The 20,553-nt window shown below is 42.1% G+C and overlaps 1 protein-coding gene across 9 annotated transcripts in view; it reads left to right on the forward strand.

The window, feature by feature from the left end:
• HERC2 (HECT and RLD domain containing E3 ubiquitin protein ligase 2) overlaps positions 1-20,553 on the forward strand; it is a 250,080-nt gene that overhangs the window by 86,518 nt on the left and 143,009 nt on the right. For all 9 annotated transcript variants that reach the window (XM_068268132.1, XM_068268135.1, XM_068268138.1 and 6 more), the window contains exons 19-27: positions 1,092-1,216; positions 1,907-2,085; positions 9,928-10,112; positions 10,212-10,367; positions 11,175-11,360; positions 11,504-11,674; positions 13,047-13,150; positions 14,021-14,171; positions 14,789-15,003. In XM_068268132.1, coding sequence (XP_068124233.1) covers positions 1,092-1,216; positions 1,907-2,085; positions 9,928-10,112; positions 10,212-10,367; positions 11,175-11,360; positions 11,504-11,674; positions 13,047-13,150; positions 14,021-14,171; positions 14,789-15,003 — 1,472 coding nt within the window. The remainder of the gene's footprint in view (positions 1-1,091; positions 1,217-1,906; positions 2,086-9,927; positions 10,113-10,211; positions 10,368-11,174; positions 11,361-11,503; positions 11,675-13,046; positions 13,151-14,020; positions 14,172-14,788; positions 15,004-20,553) is intronic.

Raw genomic sequence — 20,553 nt, forward strand, 5'->3', positions numbered from 1 at the left:
TGTGTTTAATTTTGCTAGATCACCCCCCCCAGCACGCTTAAGAACAGCGATATGGCCCTTGGCCTAAAAAGTTTGGACACCCCTGCTCTAGAAGTACCAAGGGCGGTTTTTCAGACAGTTAATTATTCAAACCATCCCGTTCCTGAAAATCTGGTATTGATCAGATGAGAATGCTATACTTATTCACAAACATGTAAGCATGCCTTTCCATCTAAGATTGCGAGCAAGTTCCTGCAGGTTCCTCTTCCTGTTTTGTAGCATTATTCATTTGCACATGTGCAGGTTGTGATATATTGTGAACAATTGCTCAGTGTTTACCAGTATATCATTTACTGGTTACAAGTAGTCTCCAGAGGATATACCATATATTCCGGCGTATAGGATGACCCCCCAACTTTTCCAATTAAAATATAGAGTTTGAGATATATTCACCGTATAAGATTACCCCTCTTCCAACAAACTCCAAATAAAAATTAAAAAAACATCATATGCTGGTGCTATGTATGAATAGGTACTGGTGCTGTACTGTATGCGGTACCCAATATATAACTGTATATAGACGATTGACTGGTTGGATTAGTCAAGTCTCCCTAAGTGTTTTGGTCATCTCTCCTTGTCTACCTGTTCATCAGAGCGGTATGGAAGAATAAAACACACCCCTTTCACCCTTCTGGCCCACCCTTATATCCTATTCACCTCCTTCTCTGCCTCTCAGATCTCGCACATGTGCGCCTGCGCCGCTTCACTACAGTCCTCAGCAGCGAGATCTGAGAGTCGGTAACAGGACAGGGCATATCACTCAGCATTAATGACACCCGGCGTATAAGACGACCCCTGACTTTTCTGAAGATTTTCATGGGTTAAAAAGTCTCATACGCCAGAATATACAGTACATCTATAAACAGTTAATTGGTTTTTTAACATGTGTTTTGACCAAGTAATGCAACCCATTAGGAAATAAATCATTCATGCTTGGTAGTGTCACACTCCAGGGAACTTGTTTGTCCACCTACAGGAGGTTTTGATTTTATTTTTATAGGGTAGTTTTATTAATTTATTGACCAAATAATGAATATGTATTGTTGTTCTAGCATCTGGGAATGAAATGACCATAAGTCCTGGCCGGCGCTTTATGATTGACCTGTTGGTAAGCAGTTTAATGGCTGATGGAGGATTAGAGTGCGCCCTGAACACCGCAATAACTGCAGAGATTCAGGTAGGACATGTATATGGTTTAATTGGGAATACCACAGTAGCGGATATCTTCTAATTTGAGTCTATCTTATGCTGCTCACAGGGCTTTTGAGGCAAGTCAGATGTGTGCACCTTGAGCATTATTATTGTTCTGTGCTTTTTTTTTTTTTTTTTTTTGCACGTTCCACAGCACAGTACAGAGTGCATAGCAGAGTGCCAGCATTGCTGCAGTCATACAACCACAGGCTTTCTAGAACTTACATTGACGCATATACACTGGAAACCTGCCCTTACATTTCTTTGCCTTAGGGTCTGTACATAATATGCAATGTGCTAGGTCATCAGATGCTACATATTAAGCAATGCCTGACCTTCATAACGCCGTGTTACAATATTGAATTCCAGCACACATTTCTGTGCACTGTGACTGACACAGCCCACCAACATCAAAGTGCATAAGAACATGTTTGGTAATGCAATGTTGTATGCATTGTTGATGTCACAAAAACACTTTTTTTGTGTGTTTTGATGTTGCCATGTATGCTTGGGTGCTTAACATGTTTTCTTATTCAACTGTGCATTTGTAATACTGTGTGTAGAGTATTTGTCTTTATTTACATTGGCCCTGTGTGTATCTATCCAGCGGTGTAATATCACAGAACATAACACTGCATAACTCCATAAGTAACACACATTCACATCTTTTGTATAGGACATTGAAGCAAAAAAAGAAGCCCAGAAAGAAAAAGAAATAGACGAGCAGGAAGCCAATGTGTCCTCACTGCACAGGAGCAGCACGCCGCTGGATAAAGATTTAATAAACACAGGCATCTATGAGTCTGCTGGAAAACAGACTTTGCCGTTAGTGCAGCTCATACAACAACTGTTGAGGTAATGATCACTTTGGGTCCTGTAGATAATCCGTGATAATCAGGGTTTAAAGAGACACTGAAGCGGAAAAAAAAATGATGATATTATGATTTGTATGTGTAGCACAGCTAAGAAATAAAACATTAAGATCAGATACATCAGTCTAATTGTTTCCAGTACAGGAAGAGTTGAGAAACTCCAGTTGTTATCTCTATGCAAAAAAGCCATTAAGCTCTCCGACTAAGTTAGTCGTGGAGAGGGCTGTTATCTGACTTTTATTATCTCAACTGTTCCTGGACTATTTACTTTTTCTCTGCTAGAGGAGAGGTCATTACTTCACAGACTGCTCTGAAAGACTCATTTTGAATGCTGAGTGTTGTGTAATCTGCACATATTATAGAATGATGCAATGTTATAAAAAACACTATATACCTGAAAATAAAAGTATGAAAATATTTTCTTTGCTGCTAATCTTCTAGTAATTATTCATAGTACACAACCAATTCACTATATCATATTTTTTTTTCGCTTCAGTGTCTCTTTAAATTGACAAACTGAATTAGGTTCATTATCACTTCTAAAGGAAATATACAGCAGGTTTGAATAAGCAATTTACCATTTCTGTTTTCTTTTTAAAATAATGGTACTTGCCACGATGTCTAAACCTCTGATAAAATGCTTTCTTAACCACTTGCCGACCGCCTACTTCATATTGGCGGCGGCAAAGTGGCAGCCCCAGGACCACGTAACGCAGATTGGCGTCAGGTCCTGGGGCACTCTCTGGCCGGGGATCGCGCGCTGGGATGCGCGCGCATCCACCGGCAATAGGCTCCGCCCACCCGCGACGTCAACCCGCCGGCCAATCGGAAGCGCCGGCGGGTTGTTAACCCGACGATCCCCGGATAGGAAGCGTATAATACGCTTTGTAATGTTTACAAAGTGTATTATACAGGCTGCCTCCTGCCCTGGTGGTCCCAGTGTCCGAGGGACCACCAGGGCAGGCTGCAGCCACCCTAGTCTGCACCCAAACACACTGATCTGCCCCCCCCTGCCCCCTGATCGCCCACAGTACCCCTCAGACCCCCCCCTGCCCACCCCCCAGACCACCATTTGCACACAATCACCCCCCTAATCACCCATCCATCACTCCCTGTCACTATCTGTCAACGCTATTTTTTTTTTTAGTCCCTAAACTGCCCCCTGCTCCCTCCTGATCACCCCCCCCACCCCTCAGATTCTCCCCAGACCCCCCCAGACCCTCCCCCCCCTGTGTACTGTATGCATCTATCCCCCCTGATCACCTGTCAATCACCCGTCAATCACCCATCAATCACCCGTCAATCACCCGTCAATCACCCCCTGTCACTGCCACCCATCAATCAGCCCCTAACCTGCCCCTTGCGGGCAATCTGATCACCCACCCACACCAATAGATCGCCCGCAGATCCGACATCAGATCACCTCCCAAATCCATCGTTTACATCTATTCTCTCCTCTAAACACCCACTAATTACCCATCAATCACCCATCAATCACCCCCTATCACCACCTGTCACTGTTACCCATCAGATTAGACCCTTGCGGGCACCCAATCGCCCGCCCACACGCTCAGATTGCCCTCAACCCCCCCCCCCCCCTTATCGATTCGCCAGTGCATTATTTACATCCGTTCTTCCCTGTACTAACCCACTGATCACCTGTCAATCACCCCCTGTCACTGCCACCCATCAATCACCCCCTGTCACTGCCACCCATCAATCAGCCCCTAACCTGCCCCTTGCGGGCAATCTGATCACCCACCCACACCAATAGATCGCCCGCAGATCCGACATCAGATCACCTCCCAAATCCATCGTTTACATCTATTCTCTCCTCTAAACACCCACTAATTACCCATCAATCACCCCCTATCACCACCTGTCACTGTTACCCATCAGATTAGACCCTAATCTGCCCCTTGCGGGCACCCAATCACCCGCCCACACGCTCAGATTGCCCTCAGACCCCCCCCTTATCAATTCGCCAGTGCAATATTTACATCTGTTATTCCCTGTAATAACCCACTGATCACCTGTCAATCACCCATCAATCACCCCCTGTCACTGCCACCCATCAATCACCCCCTGTCACTGCCACCCATCAATCAGCCCCTAACCTGCCCCTTGCGGGCAATCTGATCACCCACCCACACCAATAGATCGCCCGCAGATCCGACATCAGATCACCTCCCAAGTGCAGTGTTTACATCTCTTCTCTCCTCTAAACACCCACTAATTACCCATCAATCACCCCCTATCACCACCTGTCACTGTTACCCATCAGATTAGACCCTAATCTGCCCCTTGCGGGCACCCAATCACCCGCCCACACCTCAGAACGCCCTCAGACCCCAGCCCTGATCACCTCGCTAGTGCATTGCTTGCATCTATTTCCCCCCTCTAATCACACCTTGAGACACCCATAAATCACCTCCTGTCACCCCCTAGCACACCTACCCATCAGATCAGGCCCTAATTTGCCCCGTGTGGGCCCTGATCACTCGGCCAAACCCTCAGATCCCCCTCAGACCCCCTTCCGATCACCTCCCCAGTGCATTGATTGCATCTATTTTCCCCTCTAACCGCCCCCTGAGACACCCATCAATCACCTCCTGTCACCCCCCTAGCACTCCTATCCATCAGATCAGGCCCAATTCATCCTGTCATCTAAGAGGCCACCCTGCTTATGACCGTTTCCACAAAATTTGCCCCCTCATAGACCACCTGTCATCAAAATTTGCAGATGCTTATACCCCTGAACAGTCATTTTGAGAAATTTGGTTTCCAGACTACTCACAGTTTTGGGCCCGTAAAATGCCAGGGCAGTATAGGAACCCCACAAGTGACCCCATTTTAGAAAGAAGACACCCCAAGGTATTCTGTTAGGTGTATGATGAGTTCATAGAAGATTTTATTTTTTGTCAAAAGTTAGCGGAAATTGGATTTTTATTGTTTTTTTCACAAAGTGTCATTTTTCACTAACTTGTGACAAAAAATAAAATCTTCTATGAACTCACCATACCCCTAACGGAATACCTTGGGGTGTCGTCTTTCTAAAATGGGGTCACTTGTGGGGTTCCTATACTGCCCTGGCATTTTAGGGGCCCTAAACCGTAGGGAGTAGTCTAGAAAACAAATGCCTCAAAATGACCTGTGAATAGGACGTTGGGCCCCTTAGCGCACCTAGGCTGCAAAAAAGTGTCACACATGTAGTATCGCCATACTCAGGAGAAGTAGTATAATGTGTTTTGTGGTGTATTTTTACACATACCCATGCTGGGTGGGAGAAATCTCTCTGTAAATGGACAATTGTGTGTAAAAAAAATCAAAAATGTGTCATTTACAGAGATATTTCTCCCACCCAGCATGGTTATATGTAAAAATACACCACAAAACACATTATACTACTTCTTCTGAGTACGGCGATACCACGTGTGACACTTTTTTGCAGCCTAACTGTGCTAAGGGGCCCAAAGTCCAATGAGTACCTTTAGGATTTCACAGGTCATTTTGCGACATTTGGTTTCAAGACTACTCCTCACGGTTTAGGGCCCCTAAAATGCCAGGGCAGTATAGGAACCCCACAAATGACCCCATTTTAGAAAGAAGACACCCCAAGGTATTCCGTTAGGAGTATGGTGAGTTCATAGAAGATTTTATTTTTGTCACAAGTTAGCAGAAAATGACACTTTGTGAAAAAAAACAATTCAAATCAATTTCCGCTAACTTGTGACAAAAAAAAAAAATCTTCTATGAACTCACCATCCTCCTAATGGAATACCTTGGGGTGTCTTCTTTCTAAAATGTGGTAATTTGTGGGATTCCTATACTGTCCTGGCATTTTAGGGGCCCTAAACCGTGAGGAGCAGTCTTGAAACGAAATTTCTCAAAATGACCTGTGAAATCCTAAAGGTACTCATTGGACTTTGGGCCCCTTAGCGCAGTTAGGGTGCAAAAAAGTGCCACACATGTGGTATCGCCGTACTCAGGAGAAGTAGTATAATGTGTTTTGGGGTGTATTTTTCCACATACCCATGCTGAGTGGGAGAAATATCTCTATAAATTGACAATTGTGTGTAAAAAAAATAAAACAATTGTCATTTACGGAGATATTTCTCCCACCCAGCATGGGTATGTGTAAAAATACACCCCAAAACACATTATACTACTTCTCCTGAGTACGGCAATACCACATGTGTGGCACTTTTTTGCAGCCTAACTGCGCTAAGGGGCCCAAAGTCCAATGAGCATCTTTAGGCTTTACAGGGGTGCTTACAATTAGGCACCCCCCAAAATGCCAGGACAGTGAACACACCCCACAAATGACCCCATTTTGGAAAGTAGTCACTTCAAGGTATTCAGAGAGTAGCATAGTGAGTCCGTGGCAGATTTCATTTTTTTTTTGTCGCAAGTTAGAAGAAATGGAAACTTTTTTTGTTTTTGTTTTTTGTTACAAAGTGTCATTTTCCGCTAACTTGTGACAAAAAATAAAATCTTCTATGAACTCACCATGCCTCTCACTGAATACTTTGGGATGTCTTCTTTCCAAAATGGGGTCATTTGGGGGGGATTTGTACTATCCTGGAATTTTAGCCCCTCATGAAACCTGACAGGTGCGCAGAAAAGTCAGAGATGCTTGAAAATAGGAAAATTCACTTTTGGCACCATAGTTTGTAAACGCTATAACTTTTACCCAATCCAATAAATATACACTGAATGTTTTTTTTTTTTATCAAAGACATGTAGCAGAATAACTTTCGCGCTCAAATGTATAGGAAATTTTACTTTATTTGAAAAATGTCAGCACAGAAAGTTAAAAAAGTCATTTTTTTGACAAAATTCATGTCTTTTTTGATGAATATAATAAAAAGTAAAACTCGCAGCAGCAATCAAATAGCACCGAAAGAAAGCTGTATTAGTGACAAGAAAAGGAGGTAAAATTCATTTAGGTGGTAGGTTGTATGACTGAGCAATAAACCGTGAAAGCTGCAGTGGTCCGAATGGAAAAAAAGGCTCTGGTCCTTAAGGGGTTTTATGACTGCAGTCCTTAAGTGGTTAAGGTGGCCATACACTCATTGATTTTCTCATTTGATTCTTTGGAGATTCAATTCATCTGCTGGAAATTGATTCCCCAAAATGTCAGATCGATTTCTTTGACTGGTTTTGACTGAAAATTGATTGACTGAGAAATATCAATCGGACAGGATGGAAAATTTTAAACAATTGGGGATGGGGCAAGAGCTATTTTCAATAAAGTCCCAGCTGGAATCTGTTGGAAATTGATGTGCGGTGTATGGTAGGAATCGATTTCTTCTGAATTGATTCTTTTTAGAAAGAAATTTATTATTTTTGAACATTGGGTAGAAATCTATACGTGTATGGCCAGCTTTAGTCACTGAGTTCGTTTTTGCATGAGACCAGCAGAGACGGTCATCTAGAACAATGCTCAAGTGATGAAAAATCTTGCATCTATACATAGCATTGAAATAATTTTGTAGATCTGATGTACACTAGCTATCGCACTGTATGTGGAACTGGTGGTGGGTAGAAAATAAGATATCTCTATGGAGTAGCTGAATATATCTTTACTTAAAGAGAGCCCAAGGTGGGTTAAAAAAAAAAGTAGGCTACCTAATCTTCAGTGCTGAGCCGATCAGGTAGCCGCAAAAACCGTCGCTCCTGTGGGCCGCAATGGTCCACTTTCATTTGCGTGACCCCTGGGTCACAGCGCTGCACTGAGAGACTGTTTTCCAGTTTTATCAAAACATTACTGACAGTTTTTTCTTCTAAAACTGTTCTAACCAGCATAGAAACTGTTCTGCGTGATCGTAAGAAACTTCTCAAATCCTACGTAAAACCGGCAGTTTAGCGTGGATTTCTAGAGCTGCACTACAGTTAAGAAAAGTGCAAATCCATCCCTAAACTGCTGCAGATTGAGAAGTGCTTCATAGCAGTTCTCCAGATAGTGCAGGCTAGATGTGATTTGTGAATGGCTCCTCCCCCCTCACTTAGAGCCTGCTGACAGCAGATGTGTTGGTTACTTTAGCAACAGTAATTTCCCTCACACACTGCACTGCCTGAGAGATCTTCCTAACTCCTCCTATTCCTAACAGTTCCAAAAGGGGCCCATACACCTAACGATTTTCCCGCCGATATACAGGCGATTCGATCACAGTGATCGAATCGGCTGTGAAATCGGCGCGCACACCGCTGACAGAACGATCGATTTCCGTCCGAAATTGACCGTTCCCGTCGATCCGTCTGTACGGAAGATTCTTCTCGATCGCCGGCGGGTCGGGAGTGCGTCGATAGCGGTGTTTGAATGCCCGACAACCGACACAATACAGCGGTATACATTACCTGTTCCGGCCGGCGCGAGTCCCCTGGTCCCCGCTGTCTTCTTTCCGCACTGGGTTCCGGACCGACTGCAGCTACACAGAACTTCCTGTCCCGGGCAGGAAGTTTAAACAGTAGAGCGCCCTCTACTGTTTAAACTTCCCCTGTACAGGTAGTTCAGTAGCTGCAGGAACGGTCTGGAGCCCGGAGCGGAGAAGAAGACAGCGGGGACCAGGGCACACTCGCCGACCGGAACAGGTAATGTATGAGGGGGGGGGGGGGGGGGGCTTGCGGCAGCTCCACAGATTGTGATCGGTTTCAGGCTGAAATCGATTCACAATCTGTTTGCAGTAAAGGTGGCCATACGATCCCTCTCTGATCAGATTTGATCAGAGAGGGATCTATCTGTTGGTCGAATCTGATGGCAAATTGACCAGTGTATGGCCACCTTAAGAAGGAATCTGCACTATTTAGTGATTTCTTAGGATGTCTGAGACAGTTCTGCACAGATTTCTAAAAACCTACTAATATTTTGTCTGACACTCTTGATAAATGTCCCCCACAGTGTCTCTCATAGCGTGCAGGGAGGCGGGGGAGCCGCAGGAGGCGAGGCCAGGGAGAGCTGCCCAATGGCAGCTCAGGAAACCCTGCAGGAATGCCCCTGGTGGGCGGTTTAAACGGGGAATTCCTCTCCCCTGTTTTTACCTCCTGAGTTAGCTACAAATCTTGTTGCTAAACTCGGGGCTATGGCGCAGCGGTTGGATGACACAGCCATGTTTGGCAGAGGACATGGCTCTGTGTCCCATCTGCCCCCCGAAGATCCACCTCGGGTTCTCTTTAAGGACACTAGATCTATTTGTGAAGTCACAAGTAAGGCCAGTCATTCATATATTAGGTGTGGTTCAAGACTGTTAGCTACCTAGCTTTAGCCACAAGCTTTTTATTACATGCTGCAGTACAAAACTATGTAAACTTGCTCTTACACCGTTTATGGCCTCACCACGCTTTAGCCTGTTCGATCTCCTAGAGACCGCCATTTCTAAATCGGCATTTGACCTACAGAACAATCAGATAGCAATCAAGGGGGCTTTCGTTTTCTCATAGATTTTTGACAGATTCAGTTTGTTTAGTGTATGTATAGCAGATTGCATGTGTATGATTTTGCAGTGTATCTATAGAATGTGTATGGTGCAGTGTGTTGTGGAGCGTACATATAGCTACCTCTCCTTATCGGCCATCTTCCCGTCTCCCTTGCTGCTCTGTACTTGTTAGATCCAGGCTTCGGTGTCTTCTGGTCTGTGGGCAACCATCTTTCTGTCTTCATTGCAGCTTTGAACTTTCCGCTACCTTGGCTTCATTCGATGCATACCAGTTTGCATAATCCTTCATTAGCTCCAAATTATTTGAGTGTTCTTCTCATCTCTAATTACTGAAATGTAGCTCCAGGTATCTTGGCACAATTAATCATATGCCTGTTTAATGTTTGTAGGAACATTGCTTCGCAAACTATTGCTAAACTTAAAGACTTGGCCCGGCGGATCTCCTCCAGCATAGAGCAAGAACATTACAGTAAGGAGAGGTCAGCATCCATGGATCTTCTGCTACGCTTCCAGCGACTTCTCGTTAGCAAACTCTACCCAGGCAGCTCTGTGGACCAAATTGCAAACACTCATGGTACTTGAAAACTTTACTTTCTATTGCTTACAGACATATTTAAACTTCCTTCTGCTTCGATATTGATCTTTGATACTGTCATGTGTTCCTTCCACTTAGCTCCTGAACTCTTAGGTGTCGGCTCACTGTTGAAGAAATACATTGCTCTTTTGTGCACACACATTGGAGACATCCTTCCCGTGGCAACAAATATTGCTTCTACATCTCACAGGCACTTTGCAGAAGTATCCCGTGTCATGTCAGGAGATCTCACAGGTAAATGGCTCCTTCAACACGTTATGATGATCTAAGACTGAACAATGGATCTGTAAGAAAGGACAATCTATTCCTGAAAATGTTCATTTTGATTAGAAGTAGAATATTTAACATCGGTACTCCCTGCTGGTGAAATGTGTTCTTTACACTTTGATTGCTGCATGACTCTTAATACATCTCTTTGAATTATTTAAATGGAAAATATGAAAATGGAAAATAATTTTAAACCGTGTAAGAAGGGTTCTGCTGTTTTTATACTTTAACTTTTATTATGCATTAATTTTTTTTTTTTTTTTTTTTTATATACAAAAGTCTAGTTTTAAATAACTAGGTTGTAATATCCTTCAGATGATCAATGTACTGTGTATAGAAAACCCTTCATTTGCTCTGTTGTTGTTGGCTGATTCATGTGTTGTGGCGCAGTTTTGATTGAGGGTTCACAGATCGCTTTTCTCCTTCTGCCTTGCATTGCAAAGTACAGGATAGTAGAGATTAGGCAGGTCTTCCAATGAGCTCCGGTGATGTCTATCACAGTGAGGATGAGCTAGCTCAGTTTTGCGAGTCCCGAAACTGTACCTGCCCATGTCTGAGAAGGGGGCCGCTAATTTACATGGCTGACATCTCCTTTCTGCAGAGCTCCATGCTGCACTTCATCTTCCTGACACTTCCTGTTTCACAGCAGAAGTTCTGCATTGTTTAATGAGTGAATGATAGGCTGCTTGAGTTTGTTTTCATTTTGTAGTACTGCACTTCATTATTTTATTTTTTAAATCTCTTAATACGTTGTTTTATTCAACACACATCTAGGCGTTCTTCTTCCTGAACTGGTAGCCTCCACAATACTGCTGCTTTGTAAGAATGCATGGCTGATGCAGGAAGCTGGTGCTATTCCTCTCCTGGCCAGTCTTCTGGAACCACTGGATAGATTCAACCATCTTGCTCCAGGCAGAGAAAAAGATGACAATGAAGATTTGGCCTGGCCAGGCATCATGGGTAGGTGCCAGTAATTCAGTAGTGATTCATTTTATTTTCAATGATCTAATATCTGTGAGGCTGTTTTTTCTCAGCTTAGTGTGTGCACATATTAACCTTTCCTGCTCTCTCTCTCTTTTTTTTTTTTTTTTACCTCCCTAAAGGCTCATTTTTTAGCGGTCAGAGCTCCAGGAACAACGAAGAAGTCACTTTGATACGTAAAGCTGATTTGGAGAATCACAATAAGGATGGAGGTTTCTGGACTGTAATAGATGGGAAAGTCTATGACATCAAGGATTTCCAGGCTCAGTCCCTGCATGCAAATACTATACTTGGTATGAACCAGGGTTTTATCAACTATATCTGTGCAAAGGGACACTGTTATCAAATAATGAAAATCTATACAGCAATGTTAATGTATATTAAACGGAAGTGAAGTTTAACAGATATGCATTTTTGCACATGTCTGTACTGTAATTTTTAGTAAAGCAATTTAGTGCCCAAATACAGGAAATATATTTTGCTTTTTGATAGTGTGTAACATGATTTAAAACTCCTTTTGGGATTTTACTGCTCTCCCTGTTCCCATCATGTTTTTTTGTTGGACCCTGTATGGCTGTAGTATAAACCCTGGTGGTTCCAGTGACTGACAATGAGGGGCAACATTAAACATTTGATGATACAGTATTTAGAACTCTTCTTTACTTGTATTGCTTCCTGCGGTAGAGATGTACCCACTCCCCATATATACAGAAAGTGAGAGTAATTCTACCAGACGGGTCATTGACAGCAAGAAGAGTTCAACCCCTTTCCACACGTTAAAAAAAAAATGTTTTTCTTTGTAGTTGGGATTGAAGAATGTAATTCCACTGTTAGCCATTTGTGATCTCACTATTGGCCCGTAGTAAAGCAATAGCTAGATGTTTAATTTAGATATCAAGTCACTTTTGGAAGCCATCACTTCAATGTTGGCCATATGCAAGACACTGTATTGGGCATATCCATCATATTTGGTAATGCCTGTAAAGATTATAATTTGTTTCTTAGGTCATTGTCAAATTATCCTTGTGTGGCCTCTATAAAGCTGCTCTGGAAACATTTGCATTGGCTGACCCTGGTATTTTGTTCCTCACACCCCTGACTCTTCAAACAGAGCTGCTGCTGCAAAGCTCAAATACAGACTTAAATATACTGAGCAATGTAATCCAATTTTCAGACAGCTGTTCCAGGCTATTTGGTGGTCATCAGTACAAGTTGTGATTGTTCGTAGCTCTATGTTGGAAGATAGTGGAATTACAGTGTCACAAAGCAGCTTTAGAAAAACTGTCGATTTTAAGTGAATAGAGGCTGAAGGTGCAAAGAGGTCTCTATTAAACTCACTCTTAAATGCACTCACAAATGCACTCTTAAAAACAGAGGGTATAATTTTTAAGCTATATGATCATTTTCTGAAGTTACTCCCAAACCTTAATGCCATTGATATCCATATCTTGCACTGGCAATTACGGACTATCCTGAAACTGTATACAGGATGAATTCCATAAACCATGTCTGTATCTATGCTGAACACTACCTTATCTGGAATTTGGGTTTATTCTTGGTTAGTGATGCAGACTGTAATAAGGGCAGAAGGCCAGCAGATCAGACAGGCAGCTTACATTGTTAGCAAGGTTTATGTATTAATTCAACTTTTGTGTTCCCTTTTAGCCCACTTTGCTGGTGAAGACCCTTTGGTTGCTCTTGAGGCTGCCTTGCAATTTGATGACACCAGAGAGTCGATGAATGCCTTCTGTGTAGGTCACTACATGGAGGTAAGTGGTGTAGAGGAAAATGATTGTTCATACTGCTATGTTGCATTTGAAAAGCAAAGAAGATTTAAGTATAAATGCACAATTTCCATCAGTCCTACAAAAACTAGATTTCATCATTCTGCTAAAATCCAACAACCATGACAAATTTATTTTAGATGCCTGCATTTAAGCACTATGATGAGTATTTTGGTGTCCCTGTAGCTAGTGTAGTCTGTGACTGACAGTTGTCACTTAGCCTCAGTTATCAACATACAGTTATCAACTCCAGAGCGGAGTTTTTGTCCTGTGGTTGTACTAGTCAACTTCGCCATCAAAGTGGTTAGTGGTAAAGGTCCTGTGGAGGATTTAATCAAATAAGACACGAGTCTTAAAGTGGGTACGAAAAACAGAAACTGGTAAAAAAAAGGCGTTTGTTAAAAACAGTGATGCCATAGGTGGCAATGTAAAAAGCCATGATTAGCGGCTATAAATGGTATAGCGATATTAGTGGCTATAAACGGTAATTTGTAATCACTAGTTACCATTTACAGCCACTTACATCCGCTATTTACCTTCTATAGCTCATATAGCTCATTTTGGCATTCAACATTGGGGAAAAATATCTGGGGTTAGGGCTAGGAAGTGAGTTCTTAAGTGTTAAAAGTGTGTCTGTGTGGGGGTCCTTATGGTTTAAGGTTAGGCTTCACTGGGGGGTGGTGCCTAAACTAAAGTTGCGCTATACGCTAGAATGTCACGTGATAATTTTTTCACTTTTCATGCTGAGAGAAGTGATTTGTCTTTTATTTACTGATAACCCTTTACAGTATGTCCATGCTTAAACAATTTTCCTTTTTTATTTACAATGTCTGTTCTGTATGATTATACCCACAGCCTGATCAGGAAGTAATTACAGCACCAGATATCAGCAGTTTGTCTTCTCCTCTCATTGACACTGAAAGAAATTTGGGTCTGCTCCTTGGACTTCATGCCTCTTACCTATCATTAAGTACACCATTATCTCCTGTGGAGATTGAGTGTGCCAGTAAGCAATATTTACTATCACTATATACCGTAAAGCATACTGTACTTCTGTCATATGTGTGCTATATGTAAAATAACTTGTGAACAGTCTTCCTTATTTATTAACTTGTTAAGCTTCATTCAGTTTCTGATCTTATTTCATTGTACATTCTGGTATAATCATGCCACCTTGTAAAAATCAGTAAACCTAAAATATGTTTTTTCCACATTTTGTAGCTGAGTGCACTGCCTGAGTACAGAGAATTATCATTGTCCTGCCTCATTGACATTTTCCCTTATGGATATGGATATCCCCCATGATTAGTGCTACAGTAGATAGGAGAATCAACATTCCCGTGAACTGTTCTCCATTTTAGTGGGCATCACTCTGTCAGCTTTCAATGAGATCACCTAATAGCTATAGATATAGAGGTATTGCATTTCTCCTAAACAGTTGAGTCTCAAGGACATTTTTTTTAATAACTACAAACAGCAGTTTAGGGGAGGATGGACTTAAAATTTGGTTATAGGTCTGTTTACAGTAGCATGGAAATCATAGGTTGAAATAACCTTAGCCATAACTGAGCAATCGGAAATATCAGGATCTTTAATAGTTATATTAATGTAATTTTTTTGCAGAATGGCTCAAGTCTTCAATATTTTCTGGGGGTCTCCAGACAAGTCAGATCCATTACAGTTATAATGAAGAAAAAGATGAGGACCATTGCAGCTCTCCAGGAAACACTACACCCAACAAATCACGCCTGTATGGCCATCGCCTTTCTATGAGTGACCATTCCCAACCTTTCCTACAGGCCATAGCTGATAACAATATCCAGGACCACAATGTTAAGGTAAGATCAGAGGAGACGCCAGTAGTTTTTGTTTTCACGCAAGTGGGATCATTAACCAGCTGAGCGGTCTGGACGAGCTCAGCTCGTCCAACACCGCCAGCGGCTGCCGCTCAGGCCCTGCTGGGCCGATTTTAATGAAATAAAAAGCAGCACACGCAGCCGGCACTTTGCCAGCCGCGTGTGCTGCCTGATCGCCGCCGCTCTGCGGCGATTCGCCGCGAGCAGCGGCGAAAGAGGGTCCCCCCAGCCGCCTGAGCCCAGCGTAGCCGGAACAAAAAGTTCCGGCCAGCGCTAAGGGCTGGATCGGAGGCGGCTGACGTCACGACGTCGGCTGACGTCGATGACGTCACTCCGCTCGTCGCTATGGCGACGATATAAGCAAAACAAGGAAGGCCGCTCATTGCGGCCTTCCTTGTTTATTCTGGGCGCCGGAGGCGATCGGAAGATCGCCTCCGGAGCGCCCTCTAGTGGGCTTTCATGCAGCCAACTTTCAGTTGGCTGCATGAAATAGTTTTTTTTTTTATTTAAAAAAAACCCTCCCGCAGCCACCCTGGCGATTTAATCAGAACGCCAGGGTGGTTAATGAATCTAGGTTCCACTGATATTTAAGAGATTTGCCGTTACATAGTTATTTGAGCCAGAGGACATGAAAACCCCTAACAAGGCATGGTCCAATTAGCCCCAAAAGGGAAAAAATTCCTTCCTGACTCCAGGTGGCAATAAAATCCCTGGGTTAGCACCACTGGGAATTACCTATTAATTATAGCCATATATGTCTTTCAAACCAAGGGAAGCATCTAACCCTTAAACGCAGATAAAGAATTACTTTCTGTGACAATACTTTCCACATTTTAATCACTCTTACTGCATAGCTCCCAACTGTCCCTTTTTGGAAGCCCTGTACCTCTGTCCCTTTTTCCCTCTCATTTGTCCCTCTTTCAGGACTTTGTCCCTCTTTCTATATAAAATATATATATTTCTATACTAAAAATGTGTTTGATTGAATCTGAACTTTATTCACATCTTTTAAATTGATATATTACTAATTTTAAAATGTTGTTATAAAGGAAAATGAACCAGGACAGAAAGGACCAGTGTGGTTTGAATGATAAAACAACATATTTTTCTTATGAAATCTTTATGGTATGCGTGACTAGGGATGTGGTGGGGGGCGTGACCAGGGGCGTGGCTTAAGTGTCCCTTTTTCTCATCTCAAAAAGTTGGGAGGTATGCTTACTGTAAAGAGCCCTTTCCTAAATAAGTGGCTAAAACTTTTTCCCCCATGCGCAGATCATGTCCCCTAGTCCTTTGCAAAGCCGTAGGGACAAAAAGTTCATCTGCCAAGATTTTATATTGCCCTCTAAAGGTGGGTACACACATCAGATAAAAGTCTTTGGGAAATGAAAGATCACAGACCAATTTTACCCCCTTCCATGTAGTATGAGAGCCATACCTTCATAGTCTTTTCTATGGAGCTGAACTCCCCATCAGATAAAAATATTTGCAAGATGCTGCACACAAAGATGCTGTACACATGCAACAGATCAGTATCTGCAAAAGATCTGTTCCTGGAAAAGATCCGTTCCTGCAAAATGCATTCATAGTCTGATATCTGCAGATCCTCATACACACCTTGTTTAACGGACATTCATCTGCAGATCAGACAATTATCTGCTGATCTGAAGATCCATCCTGGTGGATCTGATCTGCAGATAATTGTCCTTTAAACATGGTGTGTACAAGATCTGCAGATATCAGACTATGAATGCATTTTGCAGGAACGGATCTTTTGCAGATACTGATCTTTTGCATGTGTACAGCATCTTTGTGTGCAGCATCTTGCAAAGATTTCTGTCTGATGGGGAGTTCAGCTTCATAGAATAGACTGTGTAGAGTATGGCTCTCATACTACATGGAAGGGGGTAAAATTGGTCTGTGATCTTTCATTTTCCAAAGACTTTTATCTGACGTGTGTACCCACCTTAAGGCCTGGAACACACTACAAAACGTTATTGCTATGCTCAATCGCTAGCGTTTTTAATGAGGGTTTTGTAAGCGATTTCATGAGCGATTTCTGACGATTTTGGTAGCGATTGTAAAAAATGTAAGCGTTTTGCCAGCGATTGTGTAGCGATTAGCTTTCCTAAATCTGATTGGTCCTTTCAAATTTTTTTTTTTTTTTTTTTTTTTACTGTGTGCAGTAATTTAAAAACGCTAGCAAAATCGCTCTGTGTAGGTTTTGATCGGCGATTGTGCCAGCGTTTATATACTTTATATTGCAGAAATGCTAACGCTAAACACTAAAAATGCTGCATGTCCTGCGTTTGCGATTTTGGTAATCGCAATCGCTCCAGTGGAATTTGGCCCATCCATTAACATTAGCTGAGCATTTAGGGAAATCACTAGCGTTTTGAATCGCTCCCTAAACGCTCAAAAATCGCTCTAGTGGGTTCCAGCCCTAAGGCGTCTCTTTCCTGGTAAATGAGACCTTCCATCCCTCTAATTTAATTTTGTTGCTAGTCTCTGCACCTGCTCTAAAACGGCAATATTCTGTAATGTGGTGCCCAGAACTAAATTCCACATTCCAGAAGCCACCTTACTAGAGATTTAAACGCGCAATATTATGCTAGCATCCCGAGTTTTTATTTCCCTTTTGAATGTATCTTTTTCAATCATCGAATACATAACATTTACATATGCCTTTTACTTGTATATTCAAGCATGGTAACAGCAAGCCAGTGTTTGATGAATGCTGTGAAGTATTTTTTTTGTACATGACTAAGTTGTGGTCTGATACAGGGTTGTATGAAATACATGACCACGCCACCTGATCTTTTTGTGACAGTGTGTGTGTGTGTGTGTGTGTGTGTGTGTGTGTGTGTGTGTGTGTGTGTGTGTGTTTGTGTGTGTGTAACAATTAACCAATTAATAGGGGTAGGGACTATGACAGTATATATAGCCATTGTGAGCCAGTATCAAGGTGCGTACACACATGCGACTATAGTCGTTTGTAACGATCGTTCCCCGATCTTTACTAACGACGATCGTTACAAAAAACGAACCACCGACTATTAAGGCAAACGACGAACGAGCCAAATCGCTACAAAAGAAAGTTCTGTCTCGGCGGATTTTAACCAACGACGCTCGTTTGCAAAAGTAGTACATCGTTGCAAACTGTCGTTCGTACTAGGCTTGACATGCGCATTTCACTATTTCTCCCTGAAACTTCTCATTTTTATGCGCAGGCGCAATAGTTGCTTTACGTGATGTAACGTTCGTTTTAACGATCAGATCGTTACACACATTTAAAAACTAACTTTACTCAGGTCGTTCTTTCATCAATTAAAAGCTCGTTCGTCGTTCTCAACGAACGATCGTTGTTGCATGTGTGTACGTAGCATTAGGATGGCTCTGACTTGGTCTGTTATGTCACTATCCATAGTCCTAGTCCTACTCTAACCGTGCAAAAATGCTAGTTTTTATTAGCGTTCTAGTCGGAAACATTCCAAAAAGTCCAAGAGTCAACTAAATGGGGAAAAAGGAAATAAAAAACACCTCACCTTCTTAATAGCTATTAACTGAACTCTGAGCTCTGTGAGCTCCTGAGCTCTGTGCTAGAGGTGGGTGTGGTTATGCACGCTCGTGGGAAAATAATATAAGCCGAGGGTTGAGCAGCACAAACCAAATTATTTGCAATTCTATGTAAAGCATGCACACAACACTGACAAGACAAATAACATTTATATTGCGCTTTTCTCCTTGCGGACTCAAAGCGCCAGAGCAGAGCAGCAGCCACTGGGGCGCGCTCTATTGGCAGTAGCAGTGTAAGGGAGACTTGCCAAAGGTCTCCTACTGAATTAGTGCTGGCTTACTGAACAGGCAGAGCCGAGATTCGAACACTGGTCTCCTGTGTCAGAGGCAGAGCCCTTAACCATTACACCATCAGCCAACACTGGAGATTCTGTTTCCATAAGAAATATAGAAATACAGAGGGGCTGCAGCACACAACAGGAAAACAGTGGCAGGGGCTCTTGGTTACGCTATAATGCGTTTAAGTTCACCAACTGCGGCAAAGTGTCCCCAATCTGGTGAGTCCTACTCTAACCATGCAAATTAGCATTTTTGCATGGTAGGACTCACCAGATTGGGGACACTTTGGCACAGTTGGTGAGCTCAAATGCATTAAAGCGTAACCAAAAGTCCCTGTCACTGTTATATGGGTATGTTCCTTTCCAAATCATTTCCAATCAGCTGAATTTACCACAGGTGGACTCCAATTGAGCTGAAGAAACATCTCGAGAATGATATGGGGAAACGGGATGCATCTGAGCTCAATGTTGAGCTTCATGGACAAGGCTGTGAATACTTAAGTACATGTGCTTTCTCAAATTTTTTTTTTCAACAAATTTGCAAAAATCTTAAACTTTTTCACGTTTTCATTATGGGGAGTTGTGTGTAGAATTCTGAAGATCAAATGAATGTAATCCCATTTGGAATAAGACTAATATAACAAAATGTGGAAAAAGTGAACACTGAACACTTTCCGGATGCACTGTATATTGAAATTACAGTATATAAGGTGATGGTATATACTCCCCATACTTTTTTACCTGCCTTCCTTATGTTTAAAAAATATATTGAATGGCTCAAGGTTATCAACCTGAAAAAGTATGACACAAACTGAAATAATGGTTAATTTGCATATATTCAGCAGTGATGCCCTGGGAGACATATCAAGCTCACTCCAACCTGAATTATCGCAAATTCTTTCTGTTTTAAGAAAGCAAACTTTTTTTTTTTTTTACAAACTGAAATACTTGGGGTAATTGGCGTGTAATTTTTTTTTTAGGAGAATATGTATGTATTGAAAAGGCCTATTGTGATATGATAATAATAGCGTGGGTTAAGGTTATTGCAAGTAGATTTTTTTTTTTTTTTTTTTTTAAATCTTTTCAACAGACCGTGTGTTCTGTATCTTTATATTTTTTCCCTACATGCTTTGATTGATAACCTTGTTTATGAAAGTACCTGTTATCCTTGCTGCAGACTGTTCTGGGTATTTGAACTGCACTGAAATGTCCTTGAAAAAAAAAACGTTATTCTGCTTCAATGACTTTATGTTCTTTTGTATTTTAATGCCATAGATTGGTTACTGGAGGTCATAGTGTTGTCAGTTATGCATTTAATACGTTTCTGTTACTGATTATATGGAGACGTCTGTGTCTAGTTCTTGTGAGCTGCATTCTTACTCTTATTCTTATTCTTACGTACTTCATATTACTACTTCTTCCTAATATGAAACGCTACACATGGCCTTATATACACAGGCAAAGAAAGGGAGAGAATTGGTGCTCATGAAAATGTTTTTTTATTTTTTTTATTTATGGAGCTCCTGTAATTTGTAAGTAAATATGTAATTAGTCAAATGTAATTTCCTGTTTCTCAGTGGAGAAGGGAGCTGTCCTATCACTGCATTCACATGACATGGCAAAGTAAGTCAAGTGCTAAGCCATTGTGTAAGGTCCCAACAGTGTCATCCAGATGTGCATG

This window comes from Hyperolius riggenbachi, chromosome 2 (assembly GCF_040937935.1).
Source record: "Hyperolius riggenbachi isolate aHypRig1 chromosome 2, aHypRig1.pri, whole genome shotgun sequence".
Classification (NCBI taxonomy): Eukaryota; Metazoa; Chordata; class Amphibia; order Anura; family Hyperoliidae; genus Hyperolius; species Hyperolius riggenbachi.